The sequence below is a fragment of the Hyaena hyaena genome, unplaced genomic scaffold (genome assembly GCF_003009895.1).
Source record: "Hyaena hyaena isolate Hyena2069 unplaced genomic scaffold, ASM300989v1 scaffold_24, whole genome shotgun sequence".
Lineage (NCBI taxonomy): Eukaryota > Metazoa > Chordata > Mammalia > Carnivora > Hyaenidae > Hyaena > Hyaena hyaena.
The window spans coordinates 4,040,234-4,062,214 of NW_024080656.1; the positions used below are offsets into that span (position 1 = coordinate 4,040,234).

Genomic DNA, 21,981 nt, shown 5'->3' on the forward strand with positions numbered 1-21,981 from the left:
GATGAAAGCCTCTGGTTTAATGCTTTACGGGACGTGGCCCATGGTCCCCCTCTCTGAGCAGGGTGATGCATTTCCTTGCAGCTGACTCAACTTAGAAACCCCAACTGATCCTCCCAAAGGTCACAGACGCTGCCTTGTTGGTTACCTCTACTGACCATCTTTGCACTGCTGGTCAGAACCAACGCCGACTTCCAGCCGGTTGTCTAAACTGAGAATGGCTGGTTAAGCATACAGTGTCCCTGAATGAAAATACAGCGCGGCTTCCGTTGGGTCATTTGGCACGCTTGTGTCTTACCACTCACATCCTATCGATTTTCTCATTAACACATAGCAGCTCTGGGCTGACTAGGGTAAAGTCGTGCTAATTGGTTTTTCCCACCCAAACAGCAATGCGTACCCCGCTGTCATCTAAAGATGAGACACTCATCAAACAATCATGACTATATTTTCAGTCGGTCACTCGAACATGTAAGGGGTTGTGCTGTATGTGGTGAGGCATGGCAAAAGGTCAGAGCTCTACCCCTAAGCGTTGAGCTATATTCACATACTGTGAACTAGAAACGCTGCCCAAAGAGTTTATTATTCAGAAGGAGAAAGAACTAAGAAAAATAGAAATGGCTTAGCGGGGTTAAGTAGGTGGAAAGACAGCAGATTTTCTGGCCTGGCTGCCTCCACACCATATACCCCCATCCAAAGCTCTCTCTCTCGTAGGAATCCTGCCAATTGGAGATTCCTTTAGAATCTTACTAAGCTCTTCGAAATACCTGATGCTGGGTATGGTGGTATTCATCAGCCATGCACACATTAGTATAAATTATGCAAAACTTTATTCTATCTTAGCTGAGATTTGTTCTTTCGGTGGAATAGCATTTTGACTGAAGAAGACTGAAGGCAGGTAGATAATTCGGTCTCAGTATTTGGGTGAGAGGTGGGAAGTAATGCAGTGAAAGTATTGGAAAGCCAAACACCAAACAAATGTCTTTTTCTTGGTCAGGAGAAAATACTTCCGTCTTTTCCCACATGCTTGGGATCTAAAAGTCTGGACGACAGTGCAGCCCAGCCCCATTCTAAGGTGCATAGGCTCCTCCATGGGAAGCCTTGGGGGAGCCCCCCTCTCATTATGGCACAGCTCCCGGGGTAACATGATGGGGATTTCTAACAGCCCATCACACAGCAGGTGTCTGCTGCCAAGGCTCTGGTGACCCTGGGCATGGCTGAGGATCATGGATTCAGGCAGCAAGCACTGTCTCAAGGTGCTTCTGATACACCCATTCCCCAGACCTCAAAGCACATCAGGCATACTGATTTTCCTGTTTGATATGATTTTTATACGAATTTGGTATTTTTACTGATTACTTTCCTTTCTGAAGGGATGTCAACTAAAATTTCAAAACAGAATCACCTTGTTCAAAGTGAGAACAAATATACAGGCATCCATTCTAAAAGCTCGGGTATAATATTGATTTTCACATTAGAAGTCAAGCAGAATGTGTTATAAAAGGATACTTTGTCAACTTTTAGAGTACAGGGACATCAAATACTTGTGTGTATGTGTAGGGGTCACATTACCCTTCGAAAACATGCTTTCAGAGAGCTCTCTTCTCCTTCTTACATAAGGGTGCATCCAACATTGCGCGCAGGTTTAGGGGTTTCTGGACCCTAGCACCCATCCATGCATCTCTGGGGCTCAGAGATACTGGGTCAGACCCTGCCCTGTAGATACACAGAACTGTTCTCTGCCAGGCCCAGTCCTCGCTGGGATCTGGCCCGGCTAACAGATAGATCGAAGGGTGCATAAGCCATGCCCATACTACCTGCCTTTCTGGGAAAATGCACCTGATAAATAGCATCAGTGTCACGTCCTGCGGAGCTCTGTGGTCTCACCAAGCACGTGAGTGTGAGCAAGCCTGCCATTAAGTATTTCCATGCTTTACTCACCTCTCCCCAGATGCCAACTGTATCCCGGATGTCATTTTTGCAGTAAGAGAGTTGCCTGATGCAGTTGTTGACGGCAACGCTGCTTTTACCGGGGGCGAGGTCCTCCTCTGCCATTTCTACCCATCCCAGAGAACGCACAGCAAAACACTGGAAGACAGAGCAGAGAGCACACACTGGTCACAGCCCAGCTCCAGCAGGTTACCCAAATCCCCTGCAAGGTATGCTTAATGTATCTTCAAGTATCATGTCTGGTCATTGAATTTAGCAAACAAATTGTCTACTGTTGGAAAATTGAAGTATTTGGAAATACTTCAGTCAATGGAAAATTGACTGAAGTATTTGGAAATACTTCAGTCAATGGAAAATTGACTGTTTTTCACTATTAGAAAAATGTAGTCATAAATATCTTCTTGCCTACTTTTCTGTGCGTATGTGCACGTGTGTGTGTGTTCAGGTTGTTCTCTGAAAGTAGACTACTAGAAGTAGAATTACAAGGCTAATTAGTATGAAGGTTTTTACTCCTTCATCTATGATAAGGCATTTTTTTAAATAGTAAGAAATGCAACACCTGTGAGATCTGCTACTTGTTAAATACCTAGAAAAAGAATGGGAGAGAGAAAGAATTAAATACATGTTAGGGACTTGTTTCTAATAATGATGAAGTAAAATGTGTTCTCTAGCACCCAGAAATGAAGGATAATGGGGGGAAAATGTGCTTTTGTGATAATAGGTTTCGGGAACTTTTGCATCTGTAATTAACACAAAATCCTGAAAGCCTGCACAGTGGGCAAGTTCCTAGGTACCTTACAGCACAAATTCTTTTAATTGTTTTATCCATTAGAGATATTTTATTTGAGATCACCCCCCTCATCTTCCTTTTAGAAATTCATTTTTTCAATTGTTCCAACATATAAAAATATTATATGCATATTGGAACAAGTAAAAAAATTCAAAGATGTATGAAAAAGAAATTCATGGGGCACGTGAGGGGTAATCTGGCTACAGATCCGCTTGCTGTCAATGGCCATGGTGCCAGGCGGCTGGGACAGGGTCCCTCCCAAGCTGCATGGCACTAGAAGCAGCCGCCTTCCCAGCCCAGGTGGGGCAGACGAGGGGCCGCGTTTCTGCGGGACCCCCAGGGCCGGCTCTCAAAGAGCATTCTGTAAAGTTCCCAGAGTGAACTTCATGATCAGACCGAAGAGGAGGCAGTTGGCTACATATGAGCACTGAACAGGACTGCCCGACAGCTGAAAAAGCCAGAAACTGCCTACCACCTCCAGAATGCAAACAGCCGGGGTAACCCCCACCCCGGAACGTTCTTTCCCATAACCGCGGCCCTAAAGTAACCTCTAGCTTCATTAGAATACATTCAGAACCCGCCCCCCAACTCACAGGGCTTGGCTGCCGGGGCAGTTCCAACAAGGACCACAGGGGGTGCAAAATGCCCCTTCCTCACCTGTGGGAGGAGTCCCTTGGAGTAACTCACTAACCTCCTCCCTGTCGGTTCCAGCAAGGCCCCACGTCGGTTAAGAACACAATGCCACGACGATGGGGTTTTGGGGTGACGGTGGGGTTCGGAGCTGACGGCCAGGAAAGAATTCCCGAGACGTCTTTTGATGTAAAAGTACTGATTTTATTAAAGCATGGGACAGGACCCGTGGGCAGGAAGAGCTGCCCTAGAAGTGTGGGGGGGGTTTTATGGACTGGGAAGGGGGAGATAAAATCAAGAGAGTTCCCGAAGGGGCTGTCTTAGGCTGACGACTCAGATCACTGGAGGCCTAGCAACTGTCAGGCTAAAGTTGTTTCCCCCTCTAGCAAAGCATTCACAGTAAGACAGAAGGGAGTTCCTGGGGAAAAGTCATACTCTGTATTAGCCTCAGGTATTTGTCAGTGGGATGCGGGTTATAAGGAAATTGAATTTTACCTGCCATTTTCTTCTTGCCTTTGTTCCTCACATCACTATGGAGGGGAGGGTGAGCTGGGACTCCAGAAGACAGTCCATAGGTTTCGGGAGATTAGGCTATTGGTAAGATTGCTGTTCTCCTGTAATTTACTAAGATATTTGTCAACTGATGGAGACTATCAGTTTAACCATTTGTTTCCTGTCCTTTTCTTCCCTTTGTCCTAGGGCAGCCAGAGTGCCTGAGGAATGTCACACATATCTCACGGCGGGGGGGGGGGGGGGGGGGGGGGGGAGTGCTATTAGCCTGTACTTGCCCCACGCTCTCTCTTCAACAACCTACCCTGGCCTGCTTTCTGATCTTGTCACATCCCACTGGATGTAATGAAAAACTTCGCTTTTCCATCTTTGCCAAATAAATGTGTGGAGGTTTTCCCAAATACCACCAAGCAGTTCTCAGACACCAGCTGAGTGTCCTACAATTCAACTCCATTCTAACGCTGCCTGAAGACAGTGCTACAAGACTGTGTCCCGCCCCCCCCCCCCCCCCCCCGCCCAGCTTCAGATGCCAGGCAATAGACTGCCCAGGTTACAGACTAGGTTCCAACAACTCACTCCTTGGATTTGATTCATTTGTTAGAGCAGCTCCCAGAATTCAGAAACATTTTACTTACTGGCTCCCACACCTGCCCAGGCACCCTGTTCTCCCCAATCTCCATGGGTTCACCACCCTTTTGAGTTTGCATGGAGGCTTCATTACTTAGGCAAGAGTGACTAATACATTGGTCTCTGGTGCCCTGGTGACGGGACTCAGTCTCTAGCCTTTCCTTCTCCCCAGGGGTCCGGGGGTGGGACTGAAAGTTCAACACTCTACACACCCAACCAGAAGTTGGCTCTGCTGGTGACTGGCCCCCAGCCTTAGGTGCTTTCCAAAAGTCACATCATCAGCATAACAAAAGACCCCCAATCACTCTCAACACTGAAGGAAATTCCAAGGGTTTTGGGAGCTGTGAGCAGGGAACCACAGGTGAAGACCAAACATAGGAGAAATATATATCAGCATCCAAATATATATTTATCATATAAATCACACTGTCACACACCTCTAGTGCTCTCCTCCTGCGTCAAAAGAGAAATGGGAACTCTTTTGATTTGGAGAACACTTATATCATCCCAGCCTACTTCAATGAAGAACATAAACACAGCATAGTTGTATCATCTGACACACAAACCAGCCGTAGTTCAAAAGCCAAAGGTATTAATTCTTTTACTCCTCACGTCAAGCCTTTGAGATCAATACTACGTTAACTACCCATTTTATAGGTGAGGAAAGAGAACAAAGTATCAGGCTGATAAGTGGTGAACCCAGGGTTCAAATCCAGGGAGTCGGACTTCTGGGCTCCCGCTCTTAACCACTCTCTATCTGAGATTTTGCTGGAGAACAGAGTCAGAGAGGGCTAGGGAACAGTCAGTGACATCAGCACAATTGTGTGTGTATATATACATGGCCCAGGTCAGGGACAGCCTGGATTAAAACCTCAGCTCTCATTTACTGGTACTGTGATCTTGCCAAGTGATTTACACAATCCCAATGTTCCCCTCCTTTATAAAAAAGGAAAGAAGACTCGGTGAACATTTGTTGAATGGAAAGAGCAAATGAATAGAGTGCTACAATAAATCTTAACTGGAGTTCTCAAAGGGGGAAATGAAAGGACAGGATTTGAAGTTAGGGTGACTACATGTTCCAACTGTCCCCACGACACTTCTGGTTTATGTGGGCTGTTCCTGCAAAATCACTGAGTGGCTCCTTTTACTCTCAAAAGGGTCCCAGTTTGGATACTAAATTACTATAGTCGCTCTAGTCAAATTCCAGTGATTCTGCCTCTGACGTGGAAACTGAGGCTTCAAGGAGATACTGTGATATGCCCAAGTGGAAACAGGGTTCAAGGTCGACAGAAGCTGCTATAAACAGACCATCTGGTAGTCCTGGAAGAGGTGAATGGCAAACACCAGTATTACCGTGGAAGGGTCATATGCCCTTAAAACTAAAAGCCAGGAACACAGTTGTCTGCTACAAAATCTTATAGCCTGTAAATACACAAAGGATTTGTTAACAGTGAGTAGGGAATATTGGCTGCTTTTTGTCCCTTAAGTTCAAGATTTCAATCTAAACAAGCTCAATGAAACTCAAGGGTATTTTTCTTGGCTAAGAAATGCATATGGTACATGAAGTGTACTGCTTGTCACACTGATAAAAAGAAAACTGTCCTTACTATATTATTACAGCGAATTTAAGTAATTTTCCTTGTGCAATCTTGTTTGTTCTAATTTGGTTTCTGATCTATAAAGCTTCACCACATCCTCCTGGCCCTAAGTAAGAGGAAACAGGGGGAAGGGGAATAACGGAGCCCCACCAGGGAGTGAGCTCGACTTCCTACCGAAGAACCAAGCAGAAAAGAGCAAACTGCGCTGTTGGGTGCTGCCTCCGTGTGGCGAGGAAGGTTTACTACCACCACTGCTTTTCTTTAAGCTCAGAAATAATGATGCTTAGTGCAATCAGCCCTGGGAATAAACATCTGTTTTGAGAAAGAGGGAAGAGCCCAAAATATTCAATCAAGAAAATCAAATATTTAATCAATCTTACTTTTTTAAATGTTTTTATTTATTTCTAGGAGAGAGAGAGAGAGACAGCGTGAGCAGGGGAGGGCCAGAGAGAGAGGGAGTCACAGACTGAAACAGGCTCCAGGCTCTGAGCTGGCAGTCAGCACAGAGCCCGACGCGGGGCTCGAACCCACGAACCGCAAGATCATGACCTGAGCGAAAGTCGGACGCTTAACCGACTAAGCCACCCAGGCGCCCCAAATCAATCTTACTTTTAAAATACTTTTTCAAAATTTAAAGGAAAAAAACCCTAACATTTGCTCTTTGATTGATGTTCATTTTTTCAAGATTTTAAAGTAATATCTACACCCAACATGGGGCTTGAACTCACAACCCCACGATCAAGAGCTGTATGCTCCACTGACCAAGCCAGTCCGGCACCCTGATGTTCATTTTTCAGTAGCTCTTTACCAACAGGGCACAAATGAGTAAGGGTTCAGGGAATGGGCAGCGTCATCATATGAATCTGGATTTAAGTCACAACTTTGGGGAAGTCACTTCAGATCTCTAAGTCTCAGTTTCTTCATCTGCAAGATGGGAATAATAACAGTACCTATACTTTATAGCACTGTTGTTGGGTATAAATGAGACAATGCAGATAAAGTACTTAACACAGTGCTTGGAATGCAGCAAGAACTCGATGAATGTTTGTTATATTACTGATGGATTTTAACTCTTTCCTGTGTGTGGGTTTTAAAGATTTCTCTAGTTTAATAGGCTGCAGCCGAGGCCAGCATGTGGAGTGTGCTGTGGATGGTGGTACGTGCAAACACACTGCCCAGAGGGCTTTGCTGAAACACAGAAAACTGGCCCATGGCCCCACAGTTTCTGATTCGGCAGGTCCTGGTAGGGAATCTGCAAGAGAATCTGCATTTCTTTCTTTTTTTTTTTTTATTTTTAAAATTAAAAATTTTTAAAAAAATGTTTATTTTAGAGAGAGAGAGAGACACACACACAGAATCTAAAGCAGACTCCAGGCTCTAAGCTGTCAGCACAGAGCCCGACGTGGGGCTCAAACCCATGAACCACGGAATCATGACCTGAACCAAAGTCAGATCTACCTGACCTCACCACCCAGGTGCCCCTCTTTTTTAAATTTACTTATTATTTATTTCGAGGGAGGGAGAGAGAGAGTGTGGGAGGAGCAGAGAGAGAGAGAGGGAGAGAGAGAAGAGAGAATCCCAACTGGGCTCTACACTGTCCATGTAGAGCCTGATGCGGGGCTCAAACTCGCAAAGCATGAGTTGACCTGAGCCGAAGTTGGACGCTTACCCGACTGTACCCCCGACGTGCCCCGAGAATCTGCATTTCTACCAAACTCCCAGGTGATGTTGAGGTTGCAGGTCTGGAGGCCACGCTGTGAGGACCATCGCTATAGACAGAAGGCCCCTTTCCTCACCCAAGGTCATGCTGCCCTAAGACTGGTCCTGAAGGTAAAACGTGGGTGGAAATCCCAAGACTCCCATTTACTATCCATGGTCCTGGGCAAGTCAGTTAAAATCTCCATGCCTCACTTCACGTGACACTCAAATTCCCGGTCTACCAACAACCTGTCACACGCTGTGAGGATTAACGGGCAGAGTTTGCTGCCGCCCCGGTTGCTGTTGTCAGTCATCACTGGCATTAGGGAAACAAGAGTCACGGCTGAATGAGAAGGGACACAGCTCTTGGCCTGAGGCTTCCGTCCCTGCCACCGCTTCCCCCCTCCCTACCCCAGCACTGGAATCAAGGTGTCATATCGTGGCTGGAAACACACATTCTGTTTCAACTTCATTTTCTCTGAGTAGTATATTAATAGAGTAGTATATATTAATAGAGACGTACGCCTGGGGAAAACCTCTTCCAAAGAACATGTGTAGAGGGACAGAATACAGTAAAAAGCCTCGGTTTCTATGGCCAGACAGTCCTGGGTTTTCCTACATTCCATCAACGGGTGCTCAGCCTGCATGAATCTAAGCTTTCACGGGTGAAAAATGGTTCCAACGTAGGCTCGCAGAGCATCCAGGAGATCCGAGGAAAGGAAAGTGGCTGGCGCATTGTGGGTCCTCAGTAAATGTTTACTTTCTTCTCTCTAGATCAAGGAGGCCCTCTCATTTAACTCTTTGTTCTCTGGGAGGTGGTCTGTGTTTTCATCCCTCCCCTGAGCTTTAATGAGAATAAGCCAGATAATAACATGATGACAGAGGACGGGGTGGGGGAAACGCTATTCTAGGACCAAGATGGGACAGGAATGGGGGAGGGGAGAGACGAGGGAACCAAAGCTGCCTGAGGATCAGGCCTCACTGCATGCACCAAGGAACATGGTGCTTCAAGGAGCCCACGTCCACAAAGCAGCACCTTCAATGCCCAGATCAAGTTCAGTGCTCTATGACTACTGAGCAGCCATGACAAAGAGGAAAATGATACCAGAATCCGCAGCAACACTACATTAGAATTAAAAGACTAAAGTTCACAGAGAAAAAGCTACAGTTAGATCTAGCACTACACATGCAATCTTAGTTAATGCTCATTTATAGGACTGACTTACCACTGAAGGCTAATTGCCCTGCAGCACAATAACAACTGTGTATTTAAGTCAATAAACGTTTATTGAGTGGCTATTAGTTCCTGGAGACACAGAGAAATGAGTCAGACACCGTACTGCTCTCAAGAAGCCTGTAAAGGAGCCGACACAAATGGGAATCTATTACATGGCAATGTGAAATAAGGGGACACAGACATACACACACGTGTTGATTGCTCATAGAAGGGGACTTTTTTAAAACTCAGAGACAGCGGTTTTGGACTGCTTCCTGAAGGATGTGGTATTGAGCCAAGCCTTGTAGGATGCATGGATTCATTCAGTTAACAAACATTTATTGACACTTATTGAAAACATCAATGAACCAAACAGACCAAATGCTCTGCTCTGAGTAGTATTTTAAAAAGTTGGAAGGGTGTATTCATTTGGGCATGATGCCAAAGGTAACAGAGCCTGTTAACATGAGTAAGGTAAGCGGTATATAAGGGAGGGGCATGAGCATGGTGGTGTACGGCCCAGGTTTTCAGGTCACTGATGTGGGAAAAATCCCAAGTTGTGTGATCTAAGCCAAGTTTCTCAATCATGGTAAGCGTCAGTTTCCTCCTCTGTTGCACTGAGGACAATGGTATGGGCCTCCCGAGGGTACTGGCATGATTAAATGGAATGGTCTGTGCTAAGTATCTTCACATACTGGTCTGGTCCAAAGGGAATGGTTGAGACAAGGTGGCCACTCTTTTCTCAAGATCTTTGGTTCTTGTCAAATGCGTTGGGATTGGGGAATGCCACCAACAGCCAGCCAGTCAATCCTGTTTTGTTTTTCCAACTAATGATCAAGTGGGACTAAGGATGCACCTCAGTGGTTGGGGATAGAGAGGGACACAGGGCCTGGGGAGGAGCAGGGGAGGTTCCGTGTTCTTCAGAAGGGTGGGCTCCATCTCCTCAGCCTGCCTCAGGGGGTTTAACCAAGAGTCCACTGCCCGGGGCGGGGCGGGGGGTGTCTGTGGCTGGGCTTTTAAACCTCCTGAAAATATACTCCAAATTATTTGTGTGTTTCCATATTATGGAAAAGCATCTAAAACTTGCACCAACTTTCCAAAAGCTCTGCAAATATGAAGTGCTTTACAAGAATTCCAAGGGAGTTAGATACCAGAGTACTCAGTCATCACGACGTCAATCAGGACATGCATATTAGGGGTCGGAAAAGCTTACTGGTTGGCATCAGAGTGCTTTGACAAGTGGAGGAGGAGGAGAATGGTTCAATGGCTCCACGTAAGAAATGACTGGGAACGTAGGGGAGAGCAGAAGTGGGAATGAAAGGAAGTGGGTATATCACCTCTAGGGAAGCACAGCCTCTGAGCGGGTGGCTTGCTAAGAGGACCGAAGTCCAATACCCAGTTTCTGAAACCAGCACCTGTTTTTGATAAGCCCCTGGATTCTCCTTGGTGCTCCAGCAGAAGCGAGCTAGGAAGAGATGGCTGACGTCCAGGGAAAACAAAAAGAGGGGGTGTACCCTCCCCTGGGGACATGCTTGGTAGAGGAAAAGCAACAGGCAAAGGCCTCAGAGTGGAGCGGGGAAGTCAACAGAAGCCCCAGGGCGTGGGCAGAGCTTGGGAAGGACACCAGGACTTCCTCAGGGCAGGAGGCTGGCATCCTTCCCCGGAGCCTGCGAGCAGAGGATTCCGCTGCTGCCCGAGCTCCGCAGAAATGCTCCGCAGAGTGCTTTCAGATCCGTGCTCTTGGGGCCACGTTCCTGCTACACAGGACTGTGAAGAGGAACCTTCCGTCTGTTTGTTTTTTAGAGAGAGAGAGAAGCAGGGCTCAGTTGGGGCTCAGTGGGGCTAGTGCTCACTGGATGTGGAACTCGAACTCACCAACTGTGAGATCATGACCTGAGCCGAAGTCAGATGCTTACCGACTGAGCACCCAGGTACCCTGAACCTTTTTTAAAAATGTTTATTTATTTAATTTGAGAGGACGGAATCCCAAGCAGGCTCTGTGCTGACAGCCCCACGCAGGGCTCCATCTCACCAACAGTGAGATCATGACCTGAGCCAAAATCAAGAGTTGGACACTTAACACACTGAGCCATCCAGGCACCCCAAAGAAACTTTTGAGTAATCATATAGCCCATATATGAAGTGAGAAAATCTTAAAAAAAATTTTTTTTCCATCTTGGTGGCCAGAATAACAGAGTCATTTAGGGTACCCTCATTACATTTGACATCCTCTGTTCCGGGAGATTTCCCTAAGAGTTAAGAACAGCTCTCCATCCTGTTACTGTCAAATTACTGCACACAATGGAGACAGCATGAGCCTGATTTCTGCCTCGGGGCCAGTCTTCTGAATGTCCAGATTTCACTGAGATATAAGCAGCCAAGAAGCAAAGGGCTGTGACCGCCAATGATGTTCACAGAGACTATTCTCAAAAAAGCACAGGCTTTTCAAGATTCAAAACATCTGCCTTGGACACTGCCTCCGTAATAGGGAAGTCTCTAGTTAACAGGTGTTTGTGGTTACTACATGGAGGAATGTACATCATTGTCATTATGGACACCGTTTTTTAATACAATTAAGCTTTATTTGCTATTGTTTTTCTTTGAAACACTGAAATGCTCTCCAAGTTCAGCAGCCCGGTGGGCTCTGCTGGAGAGGTGCCTGGGGACTCCAGAGTGGAGCCTGACCCACTTCTCCATCCGGCCGAAGGAAGGAAATCAGCCTGATTGATTATTCAGCAACCCGGCAGGCAGGCAGGGGGTGCCAAGAGAGCATTTCTACACTGACCCCAGTGGGCACTTCTGCTGTTCCTCCCTGACTGTGGATAACATGGTGAGCATTTGGGCACAAAACAAGACCTCTTTGGGTCTTTGACTTAATTTCCGCCCCCCTTCCCCCCCCCCCCCACCTCTCAGAACAAAACAACACTGCTGGAAAGTACACCCTTTGTTAACATCGACGGGGCCTTCTACAAAGAGGACAGTCAAAATAATAGATACCACTCCTAATAACAGATGTCACCTCCGTACTGCTCACAGCACCGGGCACGGAGGATGGCTCTGTGATGGACTGCTGTCTACCACAGCCACCTCCGGGCCTGTCTGCATGCTCACTGCTCCCTGCTGGGTTCACAGAGGGTGGTTCCCAGCCTGGGGCCACCTCTGCCACTAGCCAATAATAGGCTCTGTCCCTAGTAAATGTTCTGGAAACATGCAAGGTCAGGGAGCAAGAATAATACGGACAGGGCAGGCACAATTATAGGGAATCGAAGCCAAGTTATTTAACACAATTAGGGGAAGGATGCAAGCAGATAAGGAGAAGAACTCTCAGTTTTCCCTCTTGCACAATGTGCAGCCACATAGCCTCCCCTGATCTAAGGCTTCAGTGATCTCCTTCCTTCTTTCCTTCCTTCCTTCCTTCCTTCCTTCCTTCCTTCCTTCCTTCCTTCCTTCCTTCCTCCCTCCCTCCCTCCCTCCCTCCCTTCCTTCCTTCTTTCATTTATGAGAGAGCGTGTGCACAGGGGAACAGGGGAGAGTTGGAGAGAGGGGGAGACAGAATCCCAAGCAGGTTCTGCACTGTCAGTGCGGAGCCTGATGTGGGGCTCCTTCCCGCAAGCCTTGAGATCATGATCTAAGCTGAAACCAAGGATGCTTAACCAACTGAGCCACCCAGCTGCCCCATGATTTTAAATCCTTAAATGAATAGGGGCACTTGGGTGGCTCAGTTGGTCAAGCATCCAATTTCGGCTCAGGTCATGATCTCACATGATCTCATGTGAGTTCGAGCCCTGCATTAGGCTCTCTGCTGTCAGTGCAGAGCCTGCTTGGGATCCTCTTCCCCACCCTTCTCAAATACAAATAAATATTTAAAAGCACATTAAATCCTTAAATGAATATATGAGGATTCTTTGCAAGCACATGTGTCTTTATTTCTCCCCCTCTGTGCCATTCTCAAGTCAGCTCCTGGCAGCGGGGACTTTTCCTAAACTGCTCCCTCCGCTTTATATATAATACACATTTGCTGACTTGCAACCACACAACATTGAGAAAAGCAGTCAATGTGAGATTTATAGAAACCGAGGTTTCTGCTACACTGAAAAGAATGCACAAGGTGGTCTTGCAGGATCAGGCAGAGATGTGATTCTCTGTGTACTTTAAATATTTAACTGTCCCTGAGGTTTCCTCATTTCCTCCCCCTCACCCCCGACCCCCTCTCCGGTTAGGACGACAGTCCAGCTGAGCAGAACAGCAGCCTGGGCTCTTCCCGTCCCCTCGAGTGGCCGGACAGGCCGGGGAGATGGGTCTGAGGCCATGCTGGAGAGTGGGACAGTTTCACTGCTCTGGGTTTGCCTTTTAACTTAAGACACACATTTGTGCAGCACTGAAATCATGACATCCATGTGTTCTGCTTTTCGTTTAAGACACAAGATGCGTGTTTTCGTGCAGCAAGGAAATCCTAACATCAATATGTCGTACACATATTTCTAAGTATTTGTTATCATCTTAAAAGCAACATTCTCACTAGTGCTTAGGTGAGGGGAATTCAGAATTGGAATGAAGAGGGAGGGAATTTCCATTTACTGAGCTTCTGCATTAGAGGTACTTTATTAGTTATCCAATTTAATTGCAGATAATTCTTTTTTTTAAATGTTTATTTATTTTTTAGACAGAAAGAGGCAGAGCTGGAGGGAGGGGAGGAACAGAGAGAGAGAGAGAGAGAGAGAGAGAGAGAGACAGAATTGGAACCAGGCTCCAGGCTCTGAGATGTTAGCACAGAGCCTAACGTGGCACTCAAACCCACGAACTGTGAGATCATGACCTGAGCCGAAGTCGGACGCTTAACTGACTGAACCATCCAGGCATCCCATAATTTCAGATAATTCTTACAACCAAGTGAAAGAGGTACATCCCCCACCCCCCTGCTGGTCTGAAAAGAGAAAACACACTTCTAAAGAGACTCTGGCTAGTTCAAGGCTTCATAAAACATTTTTAAAACTGTGACTTGGGGTACTGTGGTAGTCATACTTAACCCTAACGTTTGTGAATGTGGTAAGGAGGAGGCTGGAGTGGGGAAGCCCAAGGTGGCAGATGCAGTCTCTCTCTCTCTTGGTCTCTCTCTCTCTCGGTCTCTCTCTCTCTCTCTCTCACACACACACACACACACACACACACACACACACACACACCCCGATTAGGAGTGTGTGTGTGTACATTATATACTGAGTAGATAAACTCATTTCTCCTCTGTTTCTCCTTTGCTACTGACAGAACACTTTGGTCTGACATTTCTGGTCACCAAATACGTGGGCCTTTTTTTTCTCACACCAAGCAATTCTCTGTAATACCACTGGGTGCCCTATAATCTAGCCCAATCCTGACACTATATACCCGAGATAGCATTGGATCCCAGAGGTTAAGCGCTCAGTCCCATAAGGCTGCCCCCCTCCACCTCAGATGCCAAAGGCAAGTCCAGGGTGTCACTTGGTGCTTCCGACCGACTGGCCCTATCTTTGGGTTTGATTACTTTGCTAAAGCGGCTCACAGAACTCAGGAAACCCATTTCCTTCCTAGATTACTGGTTCTTCATAAAAGCACAGGACTCAGGACCAGCCAGCTGGGACTGCTGAATAGCGCGAGGTGTGGGGAAGGCAGCGAGCTTCCAAGCCCTCTCTGACCACACGACTCCCTGCCTGCCATACACTCACCAGCCTGAAAGCTAAAGCCCCGTGCTTTGGGGATTAAAAAAAAAATTTTTAATGTTTATTTCTAAGAGAGAGAGAGACAGAACATGAGCAGGGGAGGGGCAGAGAGAGACGGAGACACAGAATCTGAAGCAAGCTCCAGGCTCTGGGCTGTCAGCACAGAATCCGACGTGGGGCTCGAATCTGTGGACTGTGAGATCATGACTGAACCTAAGCTGGATGCTTACCTGACTGAGCCACCCAGGCACCCCACTTTGGGGATTTTTATGGAAGCTTCATCACATAGGCACAATCTATCATTAATTCCATTGCTATTCCTCCCCTCCCCCTCGCTGGAGAATGGGGAGGTAGGGCTGAAAATCCAAGCTTTTAATTATGGCTTAGTCTTTCTGAGACCAGCTCCCCATCTAGGAGCCCAACAAGAGTCACTTCTTTAGAGCAAAGGACACTGCTGTCAGCCAGGAAATTCCAATGGGTTTAGGAACTCTGTTTCAAGAACCAGGATCAAGCACCAAACAGTAGAACAAAAGATGCCCTAGTGCTCTTATTATGTGGGAGATCCTGAGGGTTTTAGGAGCTCTGTGCCCGGTGCCAGAGGCAGATGCTGTGTACTTTCTTTGACATATTTAACAAACTTACTCCATATGATAACACACGAGAACGACGTTACTATAATTTCTATTTTACAGCTGAGGAAACTGAGGCACAGGGTGGCCATTACGGACTGAACTGTGTCCTCTTCTGAATTCATATGTTGAAGCCCTAACCCCCCAACGTGGCTGTATTTGGAGACAGGGCTCCAAAGAGGTAATTCAGGCTAAAGGAGGTCATGAGAGTGGACCTAACAGGACTGATGTCCTATAAGAAGAGGAGGAGACACCAGGGATGTGCGCCCAGAGGGAAAAGGCCACCTGAGGCCCCAGCAGGAAGATGCCATCTGCAAGCCAAGGAGAGAAGCCATGGGAGAGACCAAACCTACCCACACCCGGCCCTTAGACTTCCAGCCTGCAGAACAGGGACGAAAATGTCTGCTGTGTAAACCACCCAGTCTGTGGTATCCTGTAAGGGCAGCCCGAGTCGGCTACTGCAGAGGTTGATAAACTTCAGGTGACCAGCTAGCACGTGGTGGGGCTGCCACTCAGACCCAGCTTTGTGGACTGATGAACCGCTGTCACCATGCCATGCTGCCTCTTAGGGGCAATAGTGACCCTGGTTTTCCTGAAGGAGGGAGAGCGGCACAGGCATACCTCATGCCACACTGAGGGACCCCAGAGGGACCCTCACCCCTTACCCAACACACAGTGCGTGCGTCTTAAGCACACAACAGCTAGACCACACAGACAGCAGAGGTCAGGAGGACCTGCCCCCATTCTGAAGAGGCACCAGAGAATTCAAGGCCAGAGGTACACTGAGGAGAAGGAAATACCCTCCGGATAGGGAATGAGTGCTTCGAAGTTCTCAGAGTACTTACTGCTTCCGGCTGGCCCTGAGACTTCTCAGAGGCATCAGAGAGCCGCCACCATGGGCACTAACTAGCCCTAAGGTGGTCCTGGTGCCCTTGCACAGACTGTCCACCGGAGGGCGCCATCTTCCCTCGGTCCTTCCTTCCCTCTCCCTTCCTCCCCACCTTCCCCACCCCCCCAACTGCAGGAAACAAATCTCTGGAGGTAAGGAGTCTCCATGGAGGCAAAGGAAATACAACTGCAATCAACTGCCTGACGCCCGGGCCAATCCCTCTGGGCCACAGCTCTGCTGCAGTGTGGGAAGGCCGGGGAACAACCTGTGTGAGAGGCCACAGGGCAGCCTTGCGTGGGCTGAGGCCTCTGGGTATCCTCAGCCAGAGTCCAGCTCTTTCTCCCCATGAAAGGCTCATCTGCAGTTAAAGAAAGGCCAGTGTTTCGTGGCAATATGATACTGGTCCACTGTGACTCTTATTAATCTGCAGGGTAGGGGTGAATTGAAACCACATTATGAGCATTTACATGCATTTAAAAATAAACCCCAGAATGTCAATTTATTAATTTACAGAGAGAAATGTAAGTCTAACGGGATGCTCTGGGTGGCTAACAAGAGGATTCATTCTCTGGAGGAAATCTAGTCCGGTGTTTAATCACCTGCTTCCTGCTACGTGATGAGCAAAGATGCGAGCAGAGGAGCCTGCTTCAACGTCTTAATGGCCAGGATCTTCAGAGGTTCACTGCTGGTGCCACAGACAGGCGCCCCCCCCCCCCCCCCCCGGGGTTATGACTTTGTTTGTAAATAGTTCACGGTCTTAGTCATTTCCTGCCCAGGAACCAGGCTGGCAGTATGAGGCCTATTTTTATCAATGAAAAAGTTGAGCAGAGGTGGGTTCAAATAAGAGACTTAGCCTAATGTTTCCAGAACGTCAGAGAACAAGTGATGTGCACGTGTATACTTAAACATCAACCCACAGGTAGATCACATTAGACGTCTTCTCATATAATCACCATTGTCCTTCTAGCAGTGACTGTTTATCAAGCGCTTAATCTGCGCTATTTTACACATGAAGTTGAGTCTAGACTTGTGGACAAGCATGAAGGAGAGTCTATAGGTCACTTTCTAAACGCTTTACAACATACAGAACGACATGTGCTCACAGACCTGCAAGACTGAAGCCACTTTCTTGTTTTACAGGTGAGAAACTGAGGTTTGGAGAGCTTCGCTGAATTGCTCAAGGTCACATATTAAATAAGTACCTGCTAGAATCTGATCTAAGGCTCAGTCCTCGAGGTGGATTATTCTCTTGATTTTCCAGAAGAGGAAACCAGTTCAGTGAAGTTCAGCAAAGCGATGGAGCTGAGCACCGATGGATCCTAAGCTTCGTCACTGTTCTTTGTTCTACATTAACTGTTCTATAAATAGGAATGTTCCTTGAGACCAGGCCTGCTCTGTGGGCCTCTGAATAGCCACTATCCAAAAGAGGGCCTGGCACACAATGATGTGCTGAACAAATGTTTGTCAAGTGAAGGCACTCAAGTGGGAGACCGACTTAGGTAACGTGGCAAGAGTGGATCAGATCTGATTGGGAATCCTGGGCCACTATCTCTGGTTGGGGCCGTGGCAAGTTAATTGTCCACAGGCTTTGCATCCTCAGAGAGATAACTCCACCCTTGCAGATGTTGGTGGGGGATGTGTGCTGAGCCCTGGCAGAGAGGCTGACACAGCCATTTTTATTAGAGCAAAATGTATATGGCTGGGATTCTGGAGCCAGAGCCCTCGGGTTTGAATCCTGGCTCCACATTTAATTGCTGAGTGATGCAGGGTAAGGTACTGGCCTGCCCTGTGGCTCAGCTTTATTTCTTCCTCTTTTTAAATTTATTTATTTTGAGAGAGTGAGAGAGACAGCACAAGTTGGAGAGGGGCAGAGGGAGAGGGAGAATCCCAAGCAGGCTCTACACCATCAGCGCAGAGTCTGACATAGGGCTAGAACTCACAAATCATGAGATCATGACCTGAGCTGAAGTCGGACACCTAACCAACTGGGCCACCCAGGCTCCTGTGTGACTCAGCTTTTTTTTTTTTTTATTTAATTTTTTAAATTTATTTCTAGGAGAGAGAGAGAGACAGCATGAGCAGGGGAGGGCCAGAGAGAGAGGGAGATACAGACCCCGAAATTGGCTCCAGGCTCTGAGCTGGCAGTCAGCACAGAGCCCGACGTGGGGCTCGAACCCAGGAACCGTGAGGTCATGACCTAAGCGAAAGTCGGGCGCTTAACCGACTAAGCCACCCAGGCGCCCCGTGACTCAGCTTTCTCATCTGTAAAATAGAGACAATGGTTGTACTTATGTCCTAAGGAACACTGGGAGCAATAAAATGGTAACATACATCTAATGTGCTTAGAACAGTACAGGGTAAGCTCTCAGCATGTTAGTTATCATTGTGATATGCTCTAAATTATCATCACATCCTGATCTAAGCCATGCCTAGTGATATAAAAGTCATATAAAAACATGCATTTAGCACATTTTTGCTAAAATGCTTGCTCTCAGCAATGTACCATGTACATCGGTACCATGGCTCCATGATAAGAAAAAAGGGCCAGTCCTTCCAGAGGACGAATCCCTGCCCAGTGCCCCATCCAATCTGGCTTATTAAGAGCTCCATCCTCACTAGTTGGAAGGGCCTGGACTCAGGTTTGCAGACTGGAGCCAACATTCAAGGGCCTTGCGGCACGGGGACCGAGGAACAACCTGAACGCCCGCTGTGTTTGCTGCCCTTCGATCTGGGCTCCGGCGGGTTCCTGATCCACACACCGGGCGCCCGGCTGGACCCAGCGTCCTGTCCTAGAGCTGAGCCCCTGCACAAAGGTCTGTGTTAATTTCCCCTAAACGACTCATTGTCATAATGTCCCCTTGTCCAAGCCCTGACTTTGAGCTCAAGAGCACTTGAGATGCTTATATGACAAGGACCCACTCCTTACCTGGGGCCCTCTGGATGTGGAGCAGGCCCGCTGAGCCTCGGACCGTTCCCGCACACATTCAACGAGCAACAGTGGGTGAGTGTAGAACTCAATGTTTTGTTTAAATGTTCAAGAATCCAAAGGCTTCTACAAAAGACTGTTTTTTATATGATGTGAAATAGTCACTCTCATGAAGGATGGAAGGACTGGGGGCAAGAAGGACTCCTTAAACCTGACAGCTGACATGTCCATCGAGGGCACCTGTCAAATCCTCCCCCCTCCCGCCAAACATCCAATCACGACCCGCTTAGATGGTTCCAATGTGCTGCAGCCCAAGGCCCAGGACAACTCAGAGTGACCACAAAGCTCCTCCAAGAATTGTGATCTCACAATAACCACAGAAACTTCCCCGGTGGGACAGTGAACGTGTTACACAAAAGGGAACCTTTGCTGGAGACATTCGGATGCCAACAGAAGCAGAGCTTGTGGCAGTAAACACCAGATTCACAGCCCACACTCCCAGAGCCTGTGGAAGAGCCCGTGTAAGTCCAGGCCAAGGAGCTAGGCTGGCAGAATCCCGCTTCTATTCCTGCTGATCAGCAGCAGATGTCTGCACTACTGGGAAACCACTCTTACTCCCTGAAAGTGTGAATGGTATTTTAATTTCCCCCTACAGGAGTCTTGGAAAAGACTGGGAGGCAAATTCTATGATCCACATGGCCGATTTACACTATAGATTATATTTCTGCTGCTGCAAAGTTGAGAAATGTTATTTGCAGAGTAAGCACACAGCAAAACCATAATGAATACCCGAGTTCTGCGCATAAAGTAGGCCACTTTATTTTGCTAGGGAAAGCAAGATGGCCATGTGAGCTCTGGAGGAGATGCTGATCCAAAGAAAGGAGCAGAGAGAGCCTGGTGTCAGGAGACAGGCTGTTCTCTCCAGCTGGGGGCTGGGGACCTGGGGCTCATCAGAGCTGGGACACTGGGGAGGTGGGGAAGGTATACGTACAATCTCAACTAGTAACGAGTCTACTTGCAATATGGCAAATGCAAAACTCAAACAAACAGAGCACCCTTCTTAACAACAGTTAGCCAAAGCATGCTCTCCAGGCACTGTCTGAGGCAATTCAGAACCGACCTGACCCCCAACTCTCAAACGTGCCCGTGGCTGACCTCACCAAGATTGCCACTCGGTCTTGAACAAAGGCCTTCCTCAGAAAGTTCAGGTGCAAATACAGTCCATCCTCACTATTAGTAGATTCCCTATTAGCAAATTCACCTACTCACTGAACTTCATCTGGAACCCCCAAATCGGTTCTCGCTGTGGTTCTGTGGTCACTCGGACATGTGAAACAGCGGCAGGACGCTGGGGTCGCTCGATGTGCACGTTTCCAGCTGAAGCTGAAGAAGGAAAAGCTCTGCCTTCTTGTTTTCAGCTCTCGTTCTGTAAACAAGTGTGCTTTTGGTGGTTACACAGCGCCTCGTGTTTTGCATTTTTGTGCTTTTTGTTGGTGATTCTGCTGGTTAAAGTGGCCCCGAATCAAAGTGCTAAAGTGCTACCCAGGGTTCCTAAGCACAAGAAGGCTGAGAGGTGCCTTATGGAGAAAACAGGTGTTAAATTAAATGAGCTTCACTAGGCATGAGTTATTGCGTTGTTGGCATGAGCTCAGTGTGAGTGAGTCACCATGACATATTAAATAAGGTGTCTTTAAACAGAAACACATAAAACGAGGTTGTGTACTGATAGGCTGATGAAAATGTTATGACCAGAGGCTCCCCGGAACCTAGCTGTGTATTTCCCTTAGGAGCAAAACTTCAGTATTTGCTAATTTAGCGTTGGCAGCTAAATTTATTTTATAGGACCTTCAAGAACCACCACAAAGAATGGCCATCAACTATACCTGCTCTTCTTCGCAGAGCGAGGATGGAGGTGCCTGGGGTAGTGCAAAGGGCTTAAATCCTCTTAAGCTTTCTGGATCTTTTGTGCAGGGTGAGGGCAGGATTAACAAACATGAAACCATGGGTTACTGTCCTGGTGCTGCCAGTAGCTGTGACCTTCAGGATGTCCCCTGATCATCTAGGCTTCACTTTCCTCATTGAACAAATAAGAGAGGAGAAGGGGGCGCCGAGAAGGGACGAGGGCTTGGGGCTGAAAGGTCCCTCAGGACGTTTGCAGTGTGAAATATTTCTCGCACATCTCCGCTAGCTCCTGCCCCCAAGGCTCACTCGCTGGCCTCCAGGCCGACCCCGCCTCCGCCAGGCACATGCTCACCTCGGGCTTCCCCCCTCATCGCCCGGTGCCCTCCTTCGCACGGCACTTGATGTCTCCCTTATCAGGAGGCCTTCCCCGACTTTGTAAAACTGCAACCCCCCAGCATGATCTAGCTCTCCCTTCCCGACTCAGTTTTCCTCTATAGCAAGTATTTTTCGCCTTAACGTGATTCTATCCACTTCTGTGTTTTGCGGTTTATCTCCCTCCTCACACTGGAAGGCAAGTTATGTAAAGGCAGGGAGTTTAGTTGACAATATCCCTACCCCTAAGCATGGAACCTGACTACTGTAAGAGGTCATGACATAGTGCATATACATAAAGTCGGCTTTGGGCAGCACCTGATGCCTGGTGACAGTTGGCTATCGTTATTCTCATTGTTGGGACTGACTGCAATTTTGTTGTTGGTTTATAAGAAAGGTTTCGTTGCGCTACTCACCAAGAAACGATAAGCGTGCACTTTTTACAAAGCAAGATGAACAAACTCATTGAGCTCATAAAGTACAAAAACCTACAAAGGCCTTAATTATAAGCACCGCGGTGATCAGCCCCAAAGAGAACATTTACAACGTTT

At 47.5% G+C, this 21,981-nt stretch overlaps 1 protein-coding gene across 10 annotated transcripts in view; it reads right to left on the reverse strand.

The window, feature by feature from the left end:
- The window catches only part of APBB2 (amyloid beta precursor protein binding family B member 2), a 379,646-nt gene that overhangs the window by 75,316 nt on the left and 282,349 nt on the right, over positions 1-21,981 (reverse strand). For all 10 annotated transcript variants that reach the window (XM_039227003.1, XM_039227004.1, XM_039227011.1 and 7 more), the window contains one exon: positions 1,939-2,085. In XM_039227003.1, coding sequence (XP_039082934.1) covers positions 1,939-2,085 — 147 coding nt within the window. The remainder of the gene's footprint in view (positions 1-1,938; positions 2,086-21,981) is intronic.